Source organism: Doryrhamphus excisus, linkage group LG6, assembly GCF_037039965.1.
Source record: "Doryrhamphus excisus strain RoL-2023G ecotype Guam linkage group LG6, RoL_Dexc_Guam_v1.1, whole genome shotgun sequence".
Taxonomy (NCBI): Eukaryota; Metazoa; Chordata; class Actinopteri; order Syngnathiformes; family Syngnathidae; genus Doryrhamphus; species Doryrhamphus excisus.
In genome coordinates, this window is record NC_136362.1 from 14,772,408 (window position 1) to 14,788,925 (window position 16,518).

Here is a 16,518-nt window from a genome sequence, read left to right on the forward strand (position 1 = left end):
AAGTAAAAGACATTCTTTGAATTATTTGAGTCACTATGGCATCATTGTCTGTCAACTGTCCACCCCCCCAGACCTCAGAGACACAAAGGCAACGCCTGTTTGTCATCGGGAAAACAGGAAGTAGTTTTCTATCAAATGCTAAAAACTTTTGTTAACATCTCAGCTCCTTGAGTGGCTTTCAAGCTATTTCTGATCATTACACAGTAGCATTGATGAAGCAATGAATCTATCCTAGATTGGGTACAGTGGTGCAACAAAAAAATCACTAGGAAATTTCGAAGTATGTTCATGTGTTCATATTTCTATTCAAGAGTCGTCTTCCGGGCCCAGCTCCCAGCTTCTGCTACCTGCTGTCGGGTCAGGAGAACTCAGTCGAGCCTCTTGAAGGTCAGAGCATGTCCCCACTCCACGTTCCGTCTACAGAACAAACTTTACGAGACATACTGCAGGTGAAGCATTTGTAATGCACACAAAAAATGTGAAATATGGTTCCAAGGTATCATAACAAATCCACAGTGAGCACCAATAACTTTTGTTTTTCCCTTCTTCCAGAGTGAACATGAAACGTACTGTTGCAGTTTTGTTGCCACTGTTGTTTACAAGAGAATACAGGTACATTTGTATTTCTTTTTTCTTGTTTGTATTTCTTTTTTTTTGTTTTTGGATGATAAAAACGGTGCCTCAAGCAGCGCAAAGCACCATATTGAGATTATTTGACCCAAGCTGATAAGATTGGCCTCTGACGTCGAGAAAAGTGCTCATATCTCTGTGTGTATGATAATGTGCCGTTCTCCACTATTGATTTGCCAAACCTTTAAACTTTGACCAAGACGAGATAGCAACCTGCAGTGGACTTTGCCTGGATAGACATGAGTATGCTGCTGCACTAGTAAAGAGACACTCTTGTCTAACTTGTTGAGTGAATCATCCAGTTAAAGCAATTACAGAGCGCAGCTAAAACCGGAAGAGCGCAGATTATCTAACATTTCCCTTCACACCCTTTGCTTTCTAGGTTATGCTGTGAATATTTCTGTCTCTTTCCGCTTCAGAGCAGCCATATAGGTCAAGGTGAGGTTTGGCTGGTGCTGACGGACCCGAGCCTGCAGGATGAGGCTTCCGTAAAGCCGTGCAGGCGAACGATGGCTGTGTATGTGAACACTTCCTGTGTGCTCACTTCCTCCGTCCTTAAAGTGTTCCAATCGACTGCCATGTGCCGATTGTCATTCAGAGATGCCATCAAAGAACATGGTAGTTATTACGTACCAGTCTTTCTCTCTTTAGAAGCTGCTGAATGAAAAAGTACAGTTATTATTATTATCAGTAGTAGCATAGGCCAAGGCTATTTTAGTTCCATAACTTATAGGGGGTTCAGTTTATATCAGTACATCATTTTCGATGAAGTACTTGCAGGTTACACCGTTACTACTGTACATGAGTAAAAACATAATGCATTGCTAAAAATGAATCTTTGTCCACAAAAGTGCATGCCTATTGAGATGCTTAAATAAGCAGTCCAACGCTTGAAAACCCTGAATTACAACAATTCTGCAAAGATGAGAGGGCCAGAATTCCTCCACAGCGTTTTCGCAAATGCTTGACACCAGTTGTGCTGCTAAGAGTGTCCCAAACAGTTATTAGGTTTGGGGGCAGTTACTTTTTCTCAGGGCCATGTGTACAGTAGGTTTGGATTTTTTGTGTGCACTGACCGCTGGTGACTGCTTCGGGACAGGACGGACCTCTCAGCAGCACTCACTGCTGTTGGTTGAGAACAGAAACTGCAGAACAATACATGCTTTCACTTTTAAGTCTCCAAATACCAGAAAAGTCTGCAACGACGCCAGGAAAAGTCGCTGGATTTGTTGCAAGTTGCTTTTGAGAAAATATGCCGTCAAGAAAGTTTGGAAAGTTGCCAGACTTAGTGACAAAGTTGCTGAGTTGGCAACAATGGTAGGAACTGGAAGTCAGTTATGATGTAATCAGGTTACTTTTACCTTCATTAAAGATGTGATTGTTCCGAAAGACACAATATGGCAACAAGATCAGCACCTTCCTCTTCAACACCATCTTCCTTTTTTGTCACGGGTTTTTTGTATTCAATATCATTTTTTATTTAAATGCTGGTGATGGCACTTGCAACTTTCTTAGACTCAGTTTTGGGTTACGGTATTGAAGTGAGAAACACCATTAAATTCCTGAACTAACTCATGGCACAACAGGAAGGTGGTGTCCGTGTTGATCTCTCTGCCACACGTTGTCTTTGGGAACAGTCGTGTCAAGACTCATGTCTTCAATGAAGGTCAAAGTAAATGTTCATTTATTCATTTCATTCATCATTTAAATGCATATACATTTAGAATTGTTTTCTGCATGTAAAGCTATACATGCTAAACTATAAAAACGTGCTTTGTGTTTTGGGGGTTCTATAATGGATTCATGTTCATTCATTGTTTTTTTATGGGAAAATGTCTGTGGAAATACACAGAAACCCACATTTCTATGCTAACATTCGCTATTATTTTACTATATTGAGGTGTCCTGCTGTGTGTGGAACATTCTGTCATCGATGTCACGTCACATGATGACAGTGTGGACTTGTCGTCCGACGCCTTGGCCCAACCTGTGAGACTGGATCCACTCGATGCGGAGGTCACGCCCAACTCGCTGTGCACTCTCACAGGTCACTCACTCCCACTCCCGCTATATCAAGATAGTCCCCTCTCAAGAAAAAAAAAAGAATCTGCAATGTTGATCAGTTCAAGGCCCTTGCAACTTGTTTCAATAAGAACACTTTCAGTGTTACTTGAGTCACTTAATGCATCTTCTTTTTTTTTTGGTGCACGATGGGAACACACGTTTTCAGTTGTGTCCATTTTCAGTGAACACATTTAAATGTTTGCTAAAAACAACCTCTTAAGTCTAATTTACCTCAGCAGCGTGACGGCCAACATCATCAGCTAAAATTGTTTGCTTTCTTTTATTCCTTCCAACTGTGCAAACGTGGCCGAAAAAAGAGAGAAGGAAAAAAGTTAAATCTGATAATAATCAGCATCTGTCGACTTGATGTGTCACACTTGAGGGCAAAGACCACACTGTGACCCCTTCTTGCTTCTTCTGGCCCACTCCGTGCGTACATGTTTGCTCAGGTGGCTGAGGAAATAAACATTCAACACTATCTTTTGCACTCAAGTGTGAATAGCATCTTTTGAAAATTATGAGTGAGGAGAGGGCCAGGGCCGGAATGTGCTAGAACTTGTTATCAGTGTTAAATTCGCTTTCTGATTTAGAGCAGTGTGTTTGTGGGGGGGAAGTCAAATGTGTCTGTTTTATGTCTCATCTCCATCTCAGATAAAATGTTTTTTACCTCCTCACCAATGCTGGCTGACATATCTACTACCATCTACTCTTGCATCTAAAAATGAAGTTCAGTGAAATGAGCTGGCAGTTTCTAATATGCGTGTGTCTTCATGTTTTTGTATGTATTTTGCAGGTGTGATAGTGGCCGTGGATGAGAGCACGACCTGTTCCTGGCCTGTTTGCAGCCACTGTGGAAGCAGATACGATACGATACCTTCTAGAGGGTACAGTTTACAAGACTTATCACAGGTTACAATAATCATCATCCAGGCTGTTGAAATGGATAATTATTTGTTCTCCTTGTCACAGTCAAAGCTTCCACTGTGTCTCATGCAAGTCACTTGTGGACAAGCCTGACACACACGTCAAAATGGAGGTCTTCCTCAGCTCTGCTTATTTACAAAACTGCACTATAAAGGTTAAGGTAGGTATGCCTTTCCGTATTTCCTCAAAGTGGCCTCCACTCTTATAGGACACTGTGCTTCAATTAATTCATAAACATGACTGTATCTTGGTTTTATTTTTCATTTGAACATGCATCAATTACATCAATTACAATTGAGTGCATTACATAATCAGTTCACAGTTCCACTGTTGGACCACAATTGGTCAAATATAGGAGATAATATACAAAAATAACAACCTGGGGGTGTTAAATCTTGATTTTCAAAAGAGTTTCTAATTTATTGATATGTACCTGTAGTTACAATAAAACAATATTTAAGTTACAATAATATATTATAATTTTAATATGTTATTTAAACATATGGGGGAAATTTGTTTTAATGTATCTAGTACTATTTAATATTTGTTTATACAGAATGTATTGACACAAATAAAGACCTCACTTTCTCTAATAAACACTGCAGCTGAGTAGAGACACTATTTGAGGGAACATGGTATTAAATTGTACTTTTTGTAACTCCCCTATTGGTTAACTCACAAAAGCAGTTACATAAACAGAAATGTTTGTCCATTCAGTAGAACATCCAAAGCTTGGACCATATGGAGTTCAACTAAAATTTAAAATTCCAACATACCATCAACTATAACGCTCTGAAAACACCTTCCTGTTCCCACTCCATTTTGTCTGACTTTAAAGTGAGTAGTTTTACTTGATTTTAGTTTAATTTAGCTGTGTTCTCCAGTAATCTCTTTACACTGTCTGTACAGTTAATAAAGTTTATATGATGGACTCACTTTGGCCCCCGGAACTTAAAAAAGATGACATTATGTTGCATTATTTCCCAAGGCAGAAATTATTTGGAAATGAACAATCTGAATGTCAGGGAAAGGACTGTGTGGGCCTTTTTGAAGTTTCACTGTATTTTGGGCTGTAGAAGAAGAGATAATGTCTTCGAACAGTGCCAATTTAAGGTAGATGAGGTCAACGGTCATATGTGTAGCTACTTGTCAATGGTCTGCCTGGGGCAAAGTTCAGTCTGTCTTCTTCAGTTTTCTCTATGACAGCAAGAATGGTGTCGCCTAACGTAGTTTACTGATTAAAGTAAATGGACTTCACTTAGTGTCTTGTCACCTAGAAGCTTGATAGATTGGTAGGTGGCTAGCTGGACAGATAGATGTAAAGTTACCTATTAAGTAAATATGGAAGTTTGAAGTTATGTGAAATACTGTAAGTGTAATCAACAGAATAAGTCACGCCAAGTGATTAAACCATCAGCGCAGTGATGCATATGTTATTTCTTTAAACTCAGGGTTAATCTGTCGCTCAGCATCTGGCACTGATTATTCGTCCGACAATTAGTTTTAATTTACAGCCTTAAGAGGATCATTAACAATAACATTCATGTCACCACACCTTTCTTTCTACTGCACAGCTGCAGCAAAAGACGATCATGTCCATTCTTGATACGACTGCGCTGGAGCGTACGGCGGTAGGTTTGCTTTAATATGTTTTTTTTAAACACACTTGCATAACACTGGGCTGTGCCTGCTGCTGTGATTGTGCCGCACTCCACTGTGATAGTCTGCATTGTAATAAAACTTAATTCTTTTGGACAGTAGAGATAGATGGGTAGATACATGCCCTAACATCTTAATGTAAATTGATACAATCTGTTAAGTTTTCCTTTTGCATTACTAGCCTTCCATTTTTATTTTTTGTCCACCAGATGGCTCTTACCCATTACCATTACCCCTTCAAAGCATTCAGCAAAATGTCCAATGTCCAACTGTCCAACAGTGGGGGTTTGTAAACATTGTGGCCCTTTAAGGGCTAAAATTTCCTAAATCAAATTAATATATGATATGCAGCTTTCAGGCTTTACACTGTTGAATGCATGAAAATGGATACAAATAGGATTAGACATTTGTGGGATGTTGCTGGTATCAAACAAGTCAACAAGTCTGTGATCTTGTATTAACTGTAAACATATAGTAGTAATGTAGGTATATAATGTGAATAGTGCACACACAACACATCTGTGTATACTTAAAAAGTGTCATAACACACAGACACGTATGGGTAAGAAATATGTCAACATATAATAAATAACACCATCAGGCTTTGTTTCCATAGCCGGAGCACTAGGATGCACAAGGGGTGTAATTTGGGTGCCCTTTGACCTATTGTGTATTAAGAATGCTAAAACCAATCCAATGTAGATCAGTATGCAATATATTGAACTATCTGAACAAAATGTCGACATCTTAGGTTGGTGTTGTAGGTGTTACAATATCTAATAATAAATGTGGTTAATAATGAATTGATTTTATTTTTAGGGCCGAAAACAGATTTGGACCCCCCCTGCTTTAGGAACACCCTGTATAATATTTTTACACCAGTTTTTGGGACATTCTTTGGCGTTTGAGTCAAACATGTGAATGAATCGCATCGGTCTCTTATGGCTTAATGATTATAAAAATGCATTGTGTCATTTTGAGAAACAAATGTACTCCAAGGGTTTTGGTATCCAACTGCTATTAACCAATGCAAACTGATTGAGGTTGTTTTGATTGGCTGTATGTTGTCAGGTCCCAGCGTACAATGTGGACAGCGTGCTGGGAAAAGAACTGGGCCCCCTCACTGTTTATGTCCGCATGGTCACCAGGAGACCTTCTCTGTGGCTCAGCCTGGAAGAAATCTCCCTCTGAGTGAAAGTAGAGAACTCTGTCAGACCCGCCCTCCCCAGCCACCCTTGGAAGGCCTCCTCATATCCTAGTCCCCGCTGCAGGAAGACGAGGTGGTGTTTGTGTTAGTGATGTGGTGGAGCAGCAGCAGCAGTTGACAGGCCAATGGCATGCGTCCTGTCAAAGCCGAACACGTGCTCCATCGACTTCCTTGTACATTGCATTTCTTTTGGCCCGGCAATATTTAAACCCTTGCAGGATTCTACATCAATAAAAGTGCTGTGACTTTTCAAACTACTCAACAGACCAGTCAGTCTTGCACATTTGCAGCTGTTTTATGTATTGGTTTTTTTATTATAATTATAGGACAAAAACTGTTTCATACAAACAATAGAAAAAGATCATGCTCTGGCTCTTATACAAAGTTTGGAATTATAAAACATGTACCATATAACATCATGTAAATGCAGTGGTAAAATAATTTAATACAAGAGGAAAAATCCCACAAAAAATATGGCAGCAACATCATATATTTTCCAGTGCCATTATGGTAAGCTTAAAATACATCTGGTACAGATGGTAAGACAATGTCTCTGAGGTATATATCCTAAAAATCCAAAATAAAAAGTTCAGTTTGTTAGAAGGTTGGGGAGGGGTGTCACCGACCCTCTATGCTGACGCTGCCCGCAAAGGCGGCGTTGGGCATCTGCTTGAAGAACTCTCGGAGGCCGCTGAGTTCTCTGGTTAGTTGCTCGATGTTTTTGTGGAGTCTGTCGTTCTCTGAGCTCAGCTCGATCAGCTTCTGTTGCATCTCCAAGTTACGCATTTTGGCTTTGTCCCTGCTCTTTCTGACGGCGATGTTATTCCTCTCTCGCCGCTGCCGGTACTCCATGCTGAACCTGTCCACCGCCTTCTTCGCCTTCTCTCGGCCCGACTTCCGCGGGGAGCTCTTGGCCGAGCTGGCGGCGGAGGTGGGCTCCGGTGTGGTCGGAGGGGTGGGCTGACCCATGGGGAGGCTTACGGAGGTCTGAGCGCATGTTTCTATTTGGCAGGGTAGTGACGACGACATGTCGCTGTCACTCCAGTCGGACTCCTGCTTGATCGGTGCCCCATAAGGACCCTTCTCCGCCCTCCTCTCGCCCGTGTAGCCCGCTGGCAACTGCTGCCCGCCGCAGAGGGGCAGCATGGCTCCCTGCATGGCGTAGAGGTCTGCCTTCTCTTGCTTGACCGTGTTGAAGAGGTCGAGGAAGAGCTCGTCGTTGCACAGCTCCAAGTTCGGGACGGATGTCATGGACTCGATGTACTGGCTGAAGTCGATGGCGCTCTCATCGTCGTAGATGGCAGGGGCGGTGAGCTCCGCCATGGTGCCCTCCTCGACGCGGCTGCCCGGCTTGCACGGCCCCGGCTGCGGGCCCCCCAGCTTGGCGCTGTCATAGAAGTTAGCAGGCTCCATCGCCCAACTCATGTTGCATGGTGGAGACACGCAGTGGGGGTCCAGGCTGTATATGTCACACATAAACTCTGCGGAGGGGGGAAGGTTGGAAAGAAAACTGGGCATAAAACTCTCCTGAAGTCCGTCTTCCTTTCTAGCACGCTGGATGTGCTTTTTGACAGGTTGTCAGTTGACGCTTCTGAGTCGAGTCTACTTTGGCGGACTGTTTTGTATCGTTCTCTCGTGACGTCACGCACACCTCCCTCTGGCCAGCCAGTCACGTAAGGAGAAGATCACGTGGTGTCCGGTAACTTCCCATTCGAAGTTACAAGGGGTGGTCGTTCATGCACTTCGTTTTTTTCCCTTTTACTACAACTACGTGAATGGCCCCTGAGTTGTTTACATACTGCTACAAAGGTTGTGGCCGTTTAGTCACTTGACAGACATGCACAATAAATATTTCTTCGTATTTTATTAATAGCAACCACAACTTTCTCCTAAGATGATCTGTACTTAATGTTAAAACTGCAGTAATTATATAGAGATCACGTTCAAATCTGTAAGATGACTAAATACGTATGGTAAAGCAACAAAAATGACACTTCGGTTCACCTTCACAGACGTCTCACTTTAAAGTGGTAATAAAGCTAAGATGGCGAGATAAAGGTCATCGTCCTTTGCTTTCGACAATGAATGCCAGTAACACACGCCCGCATAAAAAGTCATATAAAAGGTAAAAAAAAAAAAGTAAATATATAGTAAGAGCGGCAACTGTCCTATAAACGTAAATCAAAATAAATAAACTATACAAAAATAACAGTAGAGAAACATACACTATGTACAAATACAACTATGTGGTTTGCAATGTATTGTACTAACAGCTATTGGTAATATTTAGTTTTGAGGGTCTAAATGTTAGAAATAGCTTCCAGTGTGATGACCAGCAATTCAAACAATAAACTACTATCACAGTTCAGGTCAATTAAATGAGTACACTGATGACCTGTGTTTAACCTGATGGATTTTGTATTGAATGGGAATTACGCCTCACTGTGGTCAATAGGGGAACGTGAAAGGTTCACTATTGCACGGAGGGAGAAAACTGTGTAAATGAAACTGTATATATATATATATATATATATATATATATATATATATATATATATGCCCACCCATTATTCTATATCGACATTATATATATTTAAAATAAGACATCCAATGCTCGAGTAATTTGTCATAAAGAAAAAAACAACAGGAAGGTGGTAACCAAGTGAAGGCTTAGACGAAACCATACAAGATAGGGATATCAACATATTACAATAGCCTTTGAAAACCTTATAGTCCATTTAATAAATATCTAACTAGAGCTTTGTAAGTTTTTGTAGTCATCTTTAAACGAAATTTTGTAGATAAGACCACGGTTTGATCGTCAACTGGTGTTGCCGTGGGTAAAAGCCGTATGAAATCCCCCCCCCCTCTTCAGTAGTGGAAGATTCAACCGGAAAGAAGTGTCAAATTCTGGCTTGCGATTCGTCCAAAGTTTCCCGCGAATAGTACGTCACAACCAGTTTCGCGCCACTGCTGCAGCCAACACAGACGTCCAAGTAGAAAGAGGTAAGAAGAGTCTTTTACATGAGTTTATGTGTGATTAAACTATCGTTCCACCCCAAAATGATCTATCCTGGGCTTGTTGAATATATTAGCTATGTAATACGTAGATATTACATTGTTGGTTCACTTTTAGTGGGTAAAAATCGCGTTGGTGGTGTTATTGTTTGCTGTGCAGCCACATGCCCCATGATGGGAATGTTACAGCCGGTTTAGTGACTACAAAACTACAATACTCGGTGGCAAACGTTCATGTTTAAACTCCACTTGCATATGTTGTATTGTTCAAGAAGTTGCCTTTTTGGTGACACTAGTAGATATACTGTAATGTATTTTTTTTCCGAGATGTTAGGCAGATTAAGTGTTGCATACTATTGCTTAATGAGCATATTTGAATTTTCTTTCTTATTTACCCTTTTTACCTCCAAGTCTAATCACTTACCATAATACCGTCTTCATACTCCCTTTGGCTGAAAAAATCAGATGTATTTTTTGTTATCCTATTGTTTGTTTTAAATGTACCTTAAATTATTTATTTTCAGTTTTTTAATATGTATTTTTATGTATGAAATATTTTCCCATGTCTAGACCTGCGCTCCACAGTGTCCTAACTGCTCAGGTTTTGTTTTATTTATCATCTTTTTAAAGTAATTTTTTTTCCGTATCTAGAGCCACTCTCCACAATGTCATCTCCATTGTCAACTCCTGGTGGCCGCAAAAGAGGAAGGAGCACCAACCCATCTACACGTATGTTGCTGTGTTTTTGTCAGTGTGATTGTGGTTGGACTAATACCCGTGTGTTGTAATGTGCAGCCAGTAGTGATGCCCCCACCTCCTCGCCTGCGTCACAGCGTCGCAGGACACAGGACTCTTCCGCAGGTGACCTGATGCCCATGCCCACCTCACCTGCCACCGACCTGCTCAGTCCAGTGGCGCCGCAGGACACGTCTCTTTTTTCCAGCCCCCGACCTTCAGGTTGGTAGCATGGTAAAGTGTTGTGTAATTCCTGTGTTGAGACACTCAATTGAACTCCCTTACAGTCCTCCCTAATGATGTGGACATGAGCTCCCCTCTCATGTATGGGACCCCCAGCTCCAGGGTCGAGGGCACCCCGCGGAGTAGCATCCGGGGGACCCCGGCCCGCCAGCGTCCAGATCTGGGTTCAGTAAGGAAGGCTCCCCAAGTTGAGCTCCAATCAGAGCCGGTTAGTAGATTACAAGGTCATCCAATTACATATGTGGATGGGGTTTTAGTTTAATCTGATACAACCCACAGCCCAGTGGTGAGGCAGCGGTCACAAGCGAGCCCAATGCCGGCCAGAGGCTGGTCATTTGGGGCACGGATGTCAACGTGGGTGCATGCAAGGAGAAGTTTCAGGTGTGTATAAGAATAATAATAAAAAATAATAATCATTTTTTTTAAGTCTTCATGAGTGAACCACCCTATGTGTCCACAGAGGTTCTTGCAGAGGTTCATCGACCCGTCCTCCACTGAGGATGAGAACGCCGGCCTGGACCTCAATGAGCCTCTTTACATGCAGAAGCTGGAGGAGGTACCTTCTTTATTTTAGTAGAATAAAGTACTGACAGTGATGAGACGTGACGCTTCTAATCAAATGTTGGTCTGTTCTCAGATTAGTGTGGTTGGCGACCCCGTGCTCAATGTCAATTGCAGCCACGTGCAGAACTTCGATGCTGAACTTTACAGGCAACTCATCAGCTACCCGCAGGTTTGAGTCCTCCTTTTCCAAGAGTCTGGAAATTCCCCAAACTTTCCATATGAAGTTTGGGAAATTATGTAAAACTTGGCTGTTTTATTGTTGTAAAGGAAGCACAACTGGACATTTTGGGGGTGATTTATACAAAGCACGACACATTTCCTTAAAGTTTCCATGGGAAGTCTATCAGATATAAAGTCGAAAAAAATACAGTATCAAATATATAAGTAAAATAATTTCACTTATTAAAACATGAAATTATGGAGTAAAAAACAAAGTAACTGAAAATTCAGGGGGTAATTTTCTGGTAAAGGTTGTAAACTTGCAGTTGAACTGTGGAATGCAAGCTATATGTAAACTAGTTTTTAAAGTTTATTTTAATGTAAAGGAGTGGGGATTAACCAGGTCTAAAACAGTCCAAAATCCAATAATATGAATTTAAGGCATGAAAATGTCTTAAAGGGGAAATGCACTTGAAAAAAAAAACAATTATTTTGCCCATCATTCACAATCCTTATGTGAAACATGAACACATATTTCTTTCCCTTTTCTGTGCATTATAACACAAAAAACAAGTTAATTTCAGCTAGGTTACAATGCTGTGATTGGGATACACTTATTTCGACTATGAAGCCCTGGGAAAAAAAACAACGCTGATATACATGTTGTGGTCATGCATTAACACAGTATCTTGCTGTAGTTTGATGATTTAAAACACTACCAAAAATTCTTTTCAAGGGGCATTGATGCACTTACTAACTGTATGCTAGTTCTGTCAACAACAGCAGCGACAACACTTAAGATGGCCGCTCTCATTAAAGTAAAACAAATTGATTTGTTCATTTCTTTTGTTCAATGTCCTCCTTGTTGTCGGTTTTGTTTGACAAAGCCGTGGTCATCTCTCACAGGAAGTCATCCCGACCTTCGACATGGCGGTCAACGAGCTCTTCTTTGAGCGCTTTCCAGATTCCATCCTGGAGTACCAGATCCAAGTGCGCCCTTACAGCGCCATAAAGACCAGAAACATGAGGAGCCTCAACCCAGAAGGTGAGTGGGACCTCTCACGCTGCGACAAGCCAATACCTCCTAAAGTGAAATCACACTTGCACATATTTAGAGTGGGATTTTTGTGAAAAATCTGCTTTGGTGAAATGTGAGGCATGTGTTGTCGTCCTTGCAGACATCGATCAGCTGATCACCATCAGCGGCATGGTGATCCGCACCTCACAGCTCATCCCTGAGATGCAGGAGGCTTTCTTCCAGTGCCAGGTGTGCGCCTTCAGCACCCGGGTGGAGGTGGACCGTGGGCGCATCGCCGAGCCGGCCGTGTGTCGCAACTGCAACACCACCCACAGCCTGGCACTGGTCCACAACCGCTCGGCCTTCTCCGACAAGCAGATGGTGCGTTTGATAACGGGGCAGATTTATTTACGCTGCGGTCTCAATATGTGAATGAGCCACGTGCGCCATTGAGAGGGGCGGGGTCATGACATCTGCTGGGTTGCTTATTGATGCCCTGCTTTTCTGCGCAACAGATCAAAATTCAGGAATCGCCTGAAGACATGCCAGCCGGTCAGACACCTCACACGACCATCATTTATGCCCACAATGACCTGGTGGACAAAGTGCAGCCTGGAGACAGAGTCAACATCACTGGTGAGCTTCCATGCACTCAGCTTAACAGGAACCATATTTGCTACCTTAAAGCCAAGCTGCAGCTCAATTTTTATTGGCTCCTTGGCACACAAAGACTTCATTAATGGCATGTTATTAGCTATACATCACACTAATGGATAAGAGATAACAGATTTTCATGGGAATAGGATGTTTAGATGCAGCACAAATAGTCTATTTTGATTTTGTGCTTAAAGTAAATATCAATGTTTTAGAATTATCCATATATCGCCCAGCCCGAGAAGTAACCTGTTTATCATGTCAGCATTGTCTGCTCCGCTGTGTCACAGGTATCTACCGTGCCGTCCCCATGCGGGTCAACCCACGCCAGAGCAATGTCAAGTCGGTGTACAAGACCCACATTGATACCATCCACTTCCACAAGACCGATGAGAAGCGCCTGCACGGCTTGGATGAAGAGGCAGAGCAGAAGCTCTTCACAGAGGATCGCGTGCAGATCCTCAAAGAGCTGGCGGCCAAACCAGACGTGTATGAGCGCCTCTCCTCCGCCCTGGCACCCAGCATTTACGAACATGAGGACATCAAGAAGGTGTGTGTCGGATGTAGATTTAACATGTGATGTAACTTGCAGGAATGGCACTTACGAGACCTCAGGCAAGGCCAAATGTTAGTTTGGATCAGCACCACCTCCTTGTGTCTGAATGTTGATATTCATACAGCACATATTTATACATTCATATTCTATGCCACTTACCCTCACTAGGATTGTCCCAGCTGACTTTTGGGTGAGAGGCGGGGTACATGTTGTACTGGTCACCAGCCAATCACAGGACACACATTCATACCTATGGACAATTTAGAGTCGTCAGTTTAGCCAAACATTATTTTTGGAATTATTTTACTCCTTAATGTTTGAATTGTGAGAGGAAGGCAGTGTCACAGCAATTTAATCTGTTGACTAGGACTTTGAGTAGGAAACTCAAGTCATCAGTTTTTCCTCAGCCATTCAGGGGTGGACTTGCTGGTGTGTTCTGGATCATAGTCCTGCTGCAGAACCCAAGTTGGTTTCAGTTTGAGGTCAGGAATAGATGGCCGGTAGACTGCAGACTGCTTATATCAGATTTTTGATTCAATATCAGATATATTTGTATGAGTGAGCAAAAAATAATAAAAACATGGAGAAGTCAAAGGTGACGTTGGATGTGAGAGAAGGTCTATTTCATTGTATGATATCCATTGGAATGCTTCAGTTTGTTGGTACTGAACCACAGAATTTGGCATTTCAGGGAATTCTGCTGCAGCTGTTCGGAGGCACTCGCAAGGACTTCAGCCAGACGGGCCGCGGCAACTTCCGCGCCGAGGTCAACATCCTTCTTTGCGGCGACCCCGGCACCAGCAAGTCCCAGTTGCTGCAGTACGTGTACAACCTGGTGCCCCGCGGCCAGTACACGTCCGGGAAGGGCTCCAGCGCCGTGGGTCTCACCGCCTACGTGATGAAGGACCCGGAGACACGGCAGCTGGTCCTGCAGACCGGCGCACTGGTGCTGAGCGACAATGGCATCTGCTGCATCGATGAGTTCGACAAGATGAGCGACAGCACGCGCTCCGTGCTCCATGAAGTCATGGAGCAGCAGACGCTCTCCATTGCCAAGGTAGCGTATGTCTCTGCCAGCCTCATACTATTGAGTCACATGTGAGTTGGAAACCCGTTCTCCTCATCGCATGTTTCCTTATTTTGTTTCCCAGGCTGGAATCATTTGCCAACTGAATGCCCGCACCGCCGTGTTGGCTGCCGCCAATCCCGTGGAGTCCCAGTGGAACCCCAAGAAGACCACCATTGAGAACATCCAGCTGCCTCACACGCTGCTCTCCAGGTTGCAGCCACCAGACCGCCTCTGTCCTCAGTCCCACTATCTTGTCCCCTAAAGCCTTTTTTGTCTTCCGCCAGGTTCGACCTCATCTTCCTGATGCTGGACCCTCAAGACGAGGCGTACGATCGTAGGCTGGCTCACCACTTGGTGTCGCTCTACTATCAGAGCGAGGAGCAGATAGAGGAGGAGTTCCTGGACATGGCCGTGCTGAAGGACTACATCGCATACGCACGCACCTACATCAGCCCCCGATTAAGCGAGGAAGCCAGCCAAGCGCTTATTGAGGTTTGTTTTAGCCAAGATGTGTTTGAGAGTGCTGGGAAATTTGAAAAATCCCATTTTAAAGCTTAGAAGTTCTTTGCTCAATGTGAAACAAACAAAAAGATCATCGCTTACACCCACAAAAATAGTATTTTACTTGTCAAAACTTAATCTTCTCTTGACAACCCCTGGTTGCTCATAACGGATTCGTAGTGCGAGTTGAATGTTCTACTATTAAAGAGACTAGTGTTAGAAAAAATAGACTTGTGTGTGTAAACACAGTAAAAATGGGCACATTTCATTTTGTTGCTAATGGTAATCATGATTAATCTTACAATTTCATTTGACAGACCTAAAATTTACATAAATGGTAAATATAGACCACATATGTATGTAACAATAAGATGTTGATATGAATACATAGACTGTATATTGTGAAAATGAATCACACATACCTAAAAGTGATTAGTAATTGACCGTGTCCACGTTGCTGCTTCTCAGGCCTATGTGGACATGAGGAAGATAGGCAGCGGACGTGGAATGGTGTCCGCCTACCCGAGGCAGTTGGAGTCTCTGATCCGCTTGTCCGAGGCGCACGCCAAGGTGCGCTTCTCAGAGAAAGTAGAGACCATTGATGTGGAGGAGGCCAAGAGGCTTCACAGAGAGGCCCTCAAGCAGTCGGCCACCGACCCCAGGACAGGATTCGTGGACATTTCCATTCTCACCACAGGTAGACCACACAGAACTTTCAATAATCAAAATATTCCAATACTTAATACTTCCTGTTGGTGACAGGTATGAGTGCCACAGCCCGCAAGCGTAAGGAGGAAGTGGCACAAGCCTTGAAGAAGCTGATCCAGGCCAAAGGAAAGACGCCCGCCATGAAGTACCAGCAGCTGCTTGATGACCTCAGAGGACAGTCTGAAACGGTAAATAATCCTAAGAACCATTTTATTTATTTTTTACCACTCAACTCACAGTTTACAATAAAATGACCATCTTGTTTTCCAGGCCATCACCAAGGAGTTATTTGACGAAGCACTCAGAGCCCTCACTGACGAGGACTACTTGACAGTAACTGGGAAGACAGTCCGTCTCCTTGCTTAAGACACCTTGAGTTTATGTACAGTCTTATCAGTTTATTTTAATGTTATTCTCTTTGTATTGTTAAAAAAGCAAGTATCATGTCTTTGTTCAAATACAGTGGATGTCACTTTGTTTGTGCGGGGGGACTTGGCACTAATATTTGGAATGCTTTGTCACTTATTTCTTAAGGCATTGGGCACCTGAGAACCTAAATGATGAGCATCTTCTGTCTTTTGCTGCCATGTTGATAGGGGAGAATAAAAAGCTGCTTCTGAAGCTTTGTTTCCTTTCAGTTTTTGGTGGTACATGCAATGATTTTACTAGAAAGTCATTGTACCAATAAAACATGTTTAAAAAATGTAGAAAAATGCCTAAATTTACAGTACATATCGTGATGGAAGTATGTCGAAAAGTGGTTTGGAGACCGTAATGCTGTTAAACGATGCCAAAATTTCAAATAATCA

The 16,518-nt window shown here is 42.7% G+C and overlaps 3 protein-coding genes across 3 annotated transcripts in view; 2 read left to right on the top strand and 1 right to left on the bottom strand.

Annotated features, from left to right (window-relative positions):
- spidr (scaffold protein involved in DNA repair) overlaps nucleotides 1–6,724 on the top strand; it is a 44,859-nt gene extending 38,135 nt beyond the window's left edge. Inside the window, exons 13-20 of the mRNA XM_058067371.2 lie at nucleotides 312–449; nucleotides 553–612; nucleotides 1,050–1,248; nucleotides 2,531–2,677; nucleotides 3,488–3,578; nucleotides 3,664–3,778; nucleotides 5,193–5,249; nucleotides 6,349–6,724. Of these exons, the coding sequence (XP_057923354.2) occupies nucleotides 312–449; nucleotides 553–612; nucleotides 1,050–1,248; nucleotides 2,531–2,677; nucleotides 3,488–3,578; nucleotides 3,664–3,778; nucleotides 5,193–5,249; nucleotides 6,349–6,468 (927 nt within the window). The 3' untranslated portion in view covers nucleotides 6,469–6,724. The remainder of the gene's footprint in view (nucleotides 1–311; nucleotides 450–552; nucleotides 613–1,049; nucleotides 1,249–2,530; nucleotides 2,678–3,487; nucleotides 3,579–3,663; nucleotides 3,779–5,192; nucleotides 5,250–6,348) is intronic.
- Nucleotides 6,725–6,767: 43 nt separating this feature from the next.
- Nucleotides 6,768–8,099, bottom strand: cebpd (CCAAT enhancer binding protein delta). The gene has a single exon (XM_058067374.2). It carries the CDS (start codon nucleotides 8,000–8,002, stop codon nucleotides 7,103–7,105), a length of 900 nt encoding a protein of 299 aa, XP_057923357.2. The 5' UTR covers nucleotides 8,003–8,099; the 3' UTR covers nucleotides 6,768–7,102.
- A 1,293-nt stretch (nucleotides 8,100–9,392) lies between these two features.
- mcm4 (minichromosome maintenance complex component 4) lies at nucleotides 9,393–16,330 on the top strand. The gene is made up of 17 exons (XM_058067745.2): nucleotides 9,393–9,490; nucleotides 10,154–10,231; nucleotides 10,298–10,459; nucleotides 10,525–10,688; nucleotides 10,760–10,861; nucleotides 10,941–11,036; nucleotides 11,118–11,213; nucleotides 12,110–12,248; nucleotides 12,382–12,602; nucleotides 12,737–12,857; nucleotides 13,166–13,425; nucleotides 14,123–14,488; nucleotides 14,583–14,710; nucleotides 14,785–14,992; nucleotides 15,470–15,698; nucleotides 15,764–15,897; nucleotides 15,980–16,330. The coding sequence occupies exons 2-17, from the start codon at nucleotides 10,168–10,170 to the stop codon at nucleotides 16,073–16,075; spliced, it is 2,586 nt and encodes an 861-aa protein (XP_057923728.2). The 5' UTR covers nucleotides 9,393–9,490; nucleotides 10,154–10,167; the 3' UTR covers nucleotides 16,076–16,330.
- Nucleotides 16,331–16,518: the final 188 nt, after the last annotated feature.

What these genes read in the sequence shown, in the direction of transcription:
- cebpd (XM_058067374.2), bottom strand. Translation starts at nt 8,002, where the DNA reads ATGCCCAGTTTTCTTTCCAACCTTCCCCCCTCCGCAGAGTTTATGTGT.
- mcm4 (XM_058067745.2), top strand. Translation starts at nt 10,168, where the DNA reads ATGTCATCTCCATTGTCAACTCCTGGTGGCCGCAAAAGAGGAAGGAGC. An exon ending in GAGCACCAACCCATCTACAC is followed by an intron (nt 10,232 to 10,297) that starts GTATGTTGCTGT and finishes TGTAATGTGCAG; the next exon opens with CCAGTAGTGATGCCCCCACC. An exon ending in TCAGAGGACAGTCTGAAACG is followed by an intron (nt 15,898 to 15,979) that starts GTAAATAATCCT and finishes CTTGTTTTCCAG; the next exon opens with GCCATCACCAAGGAGTTATT.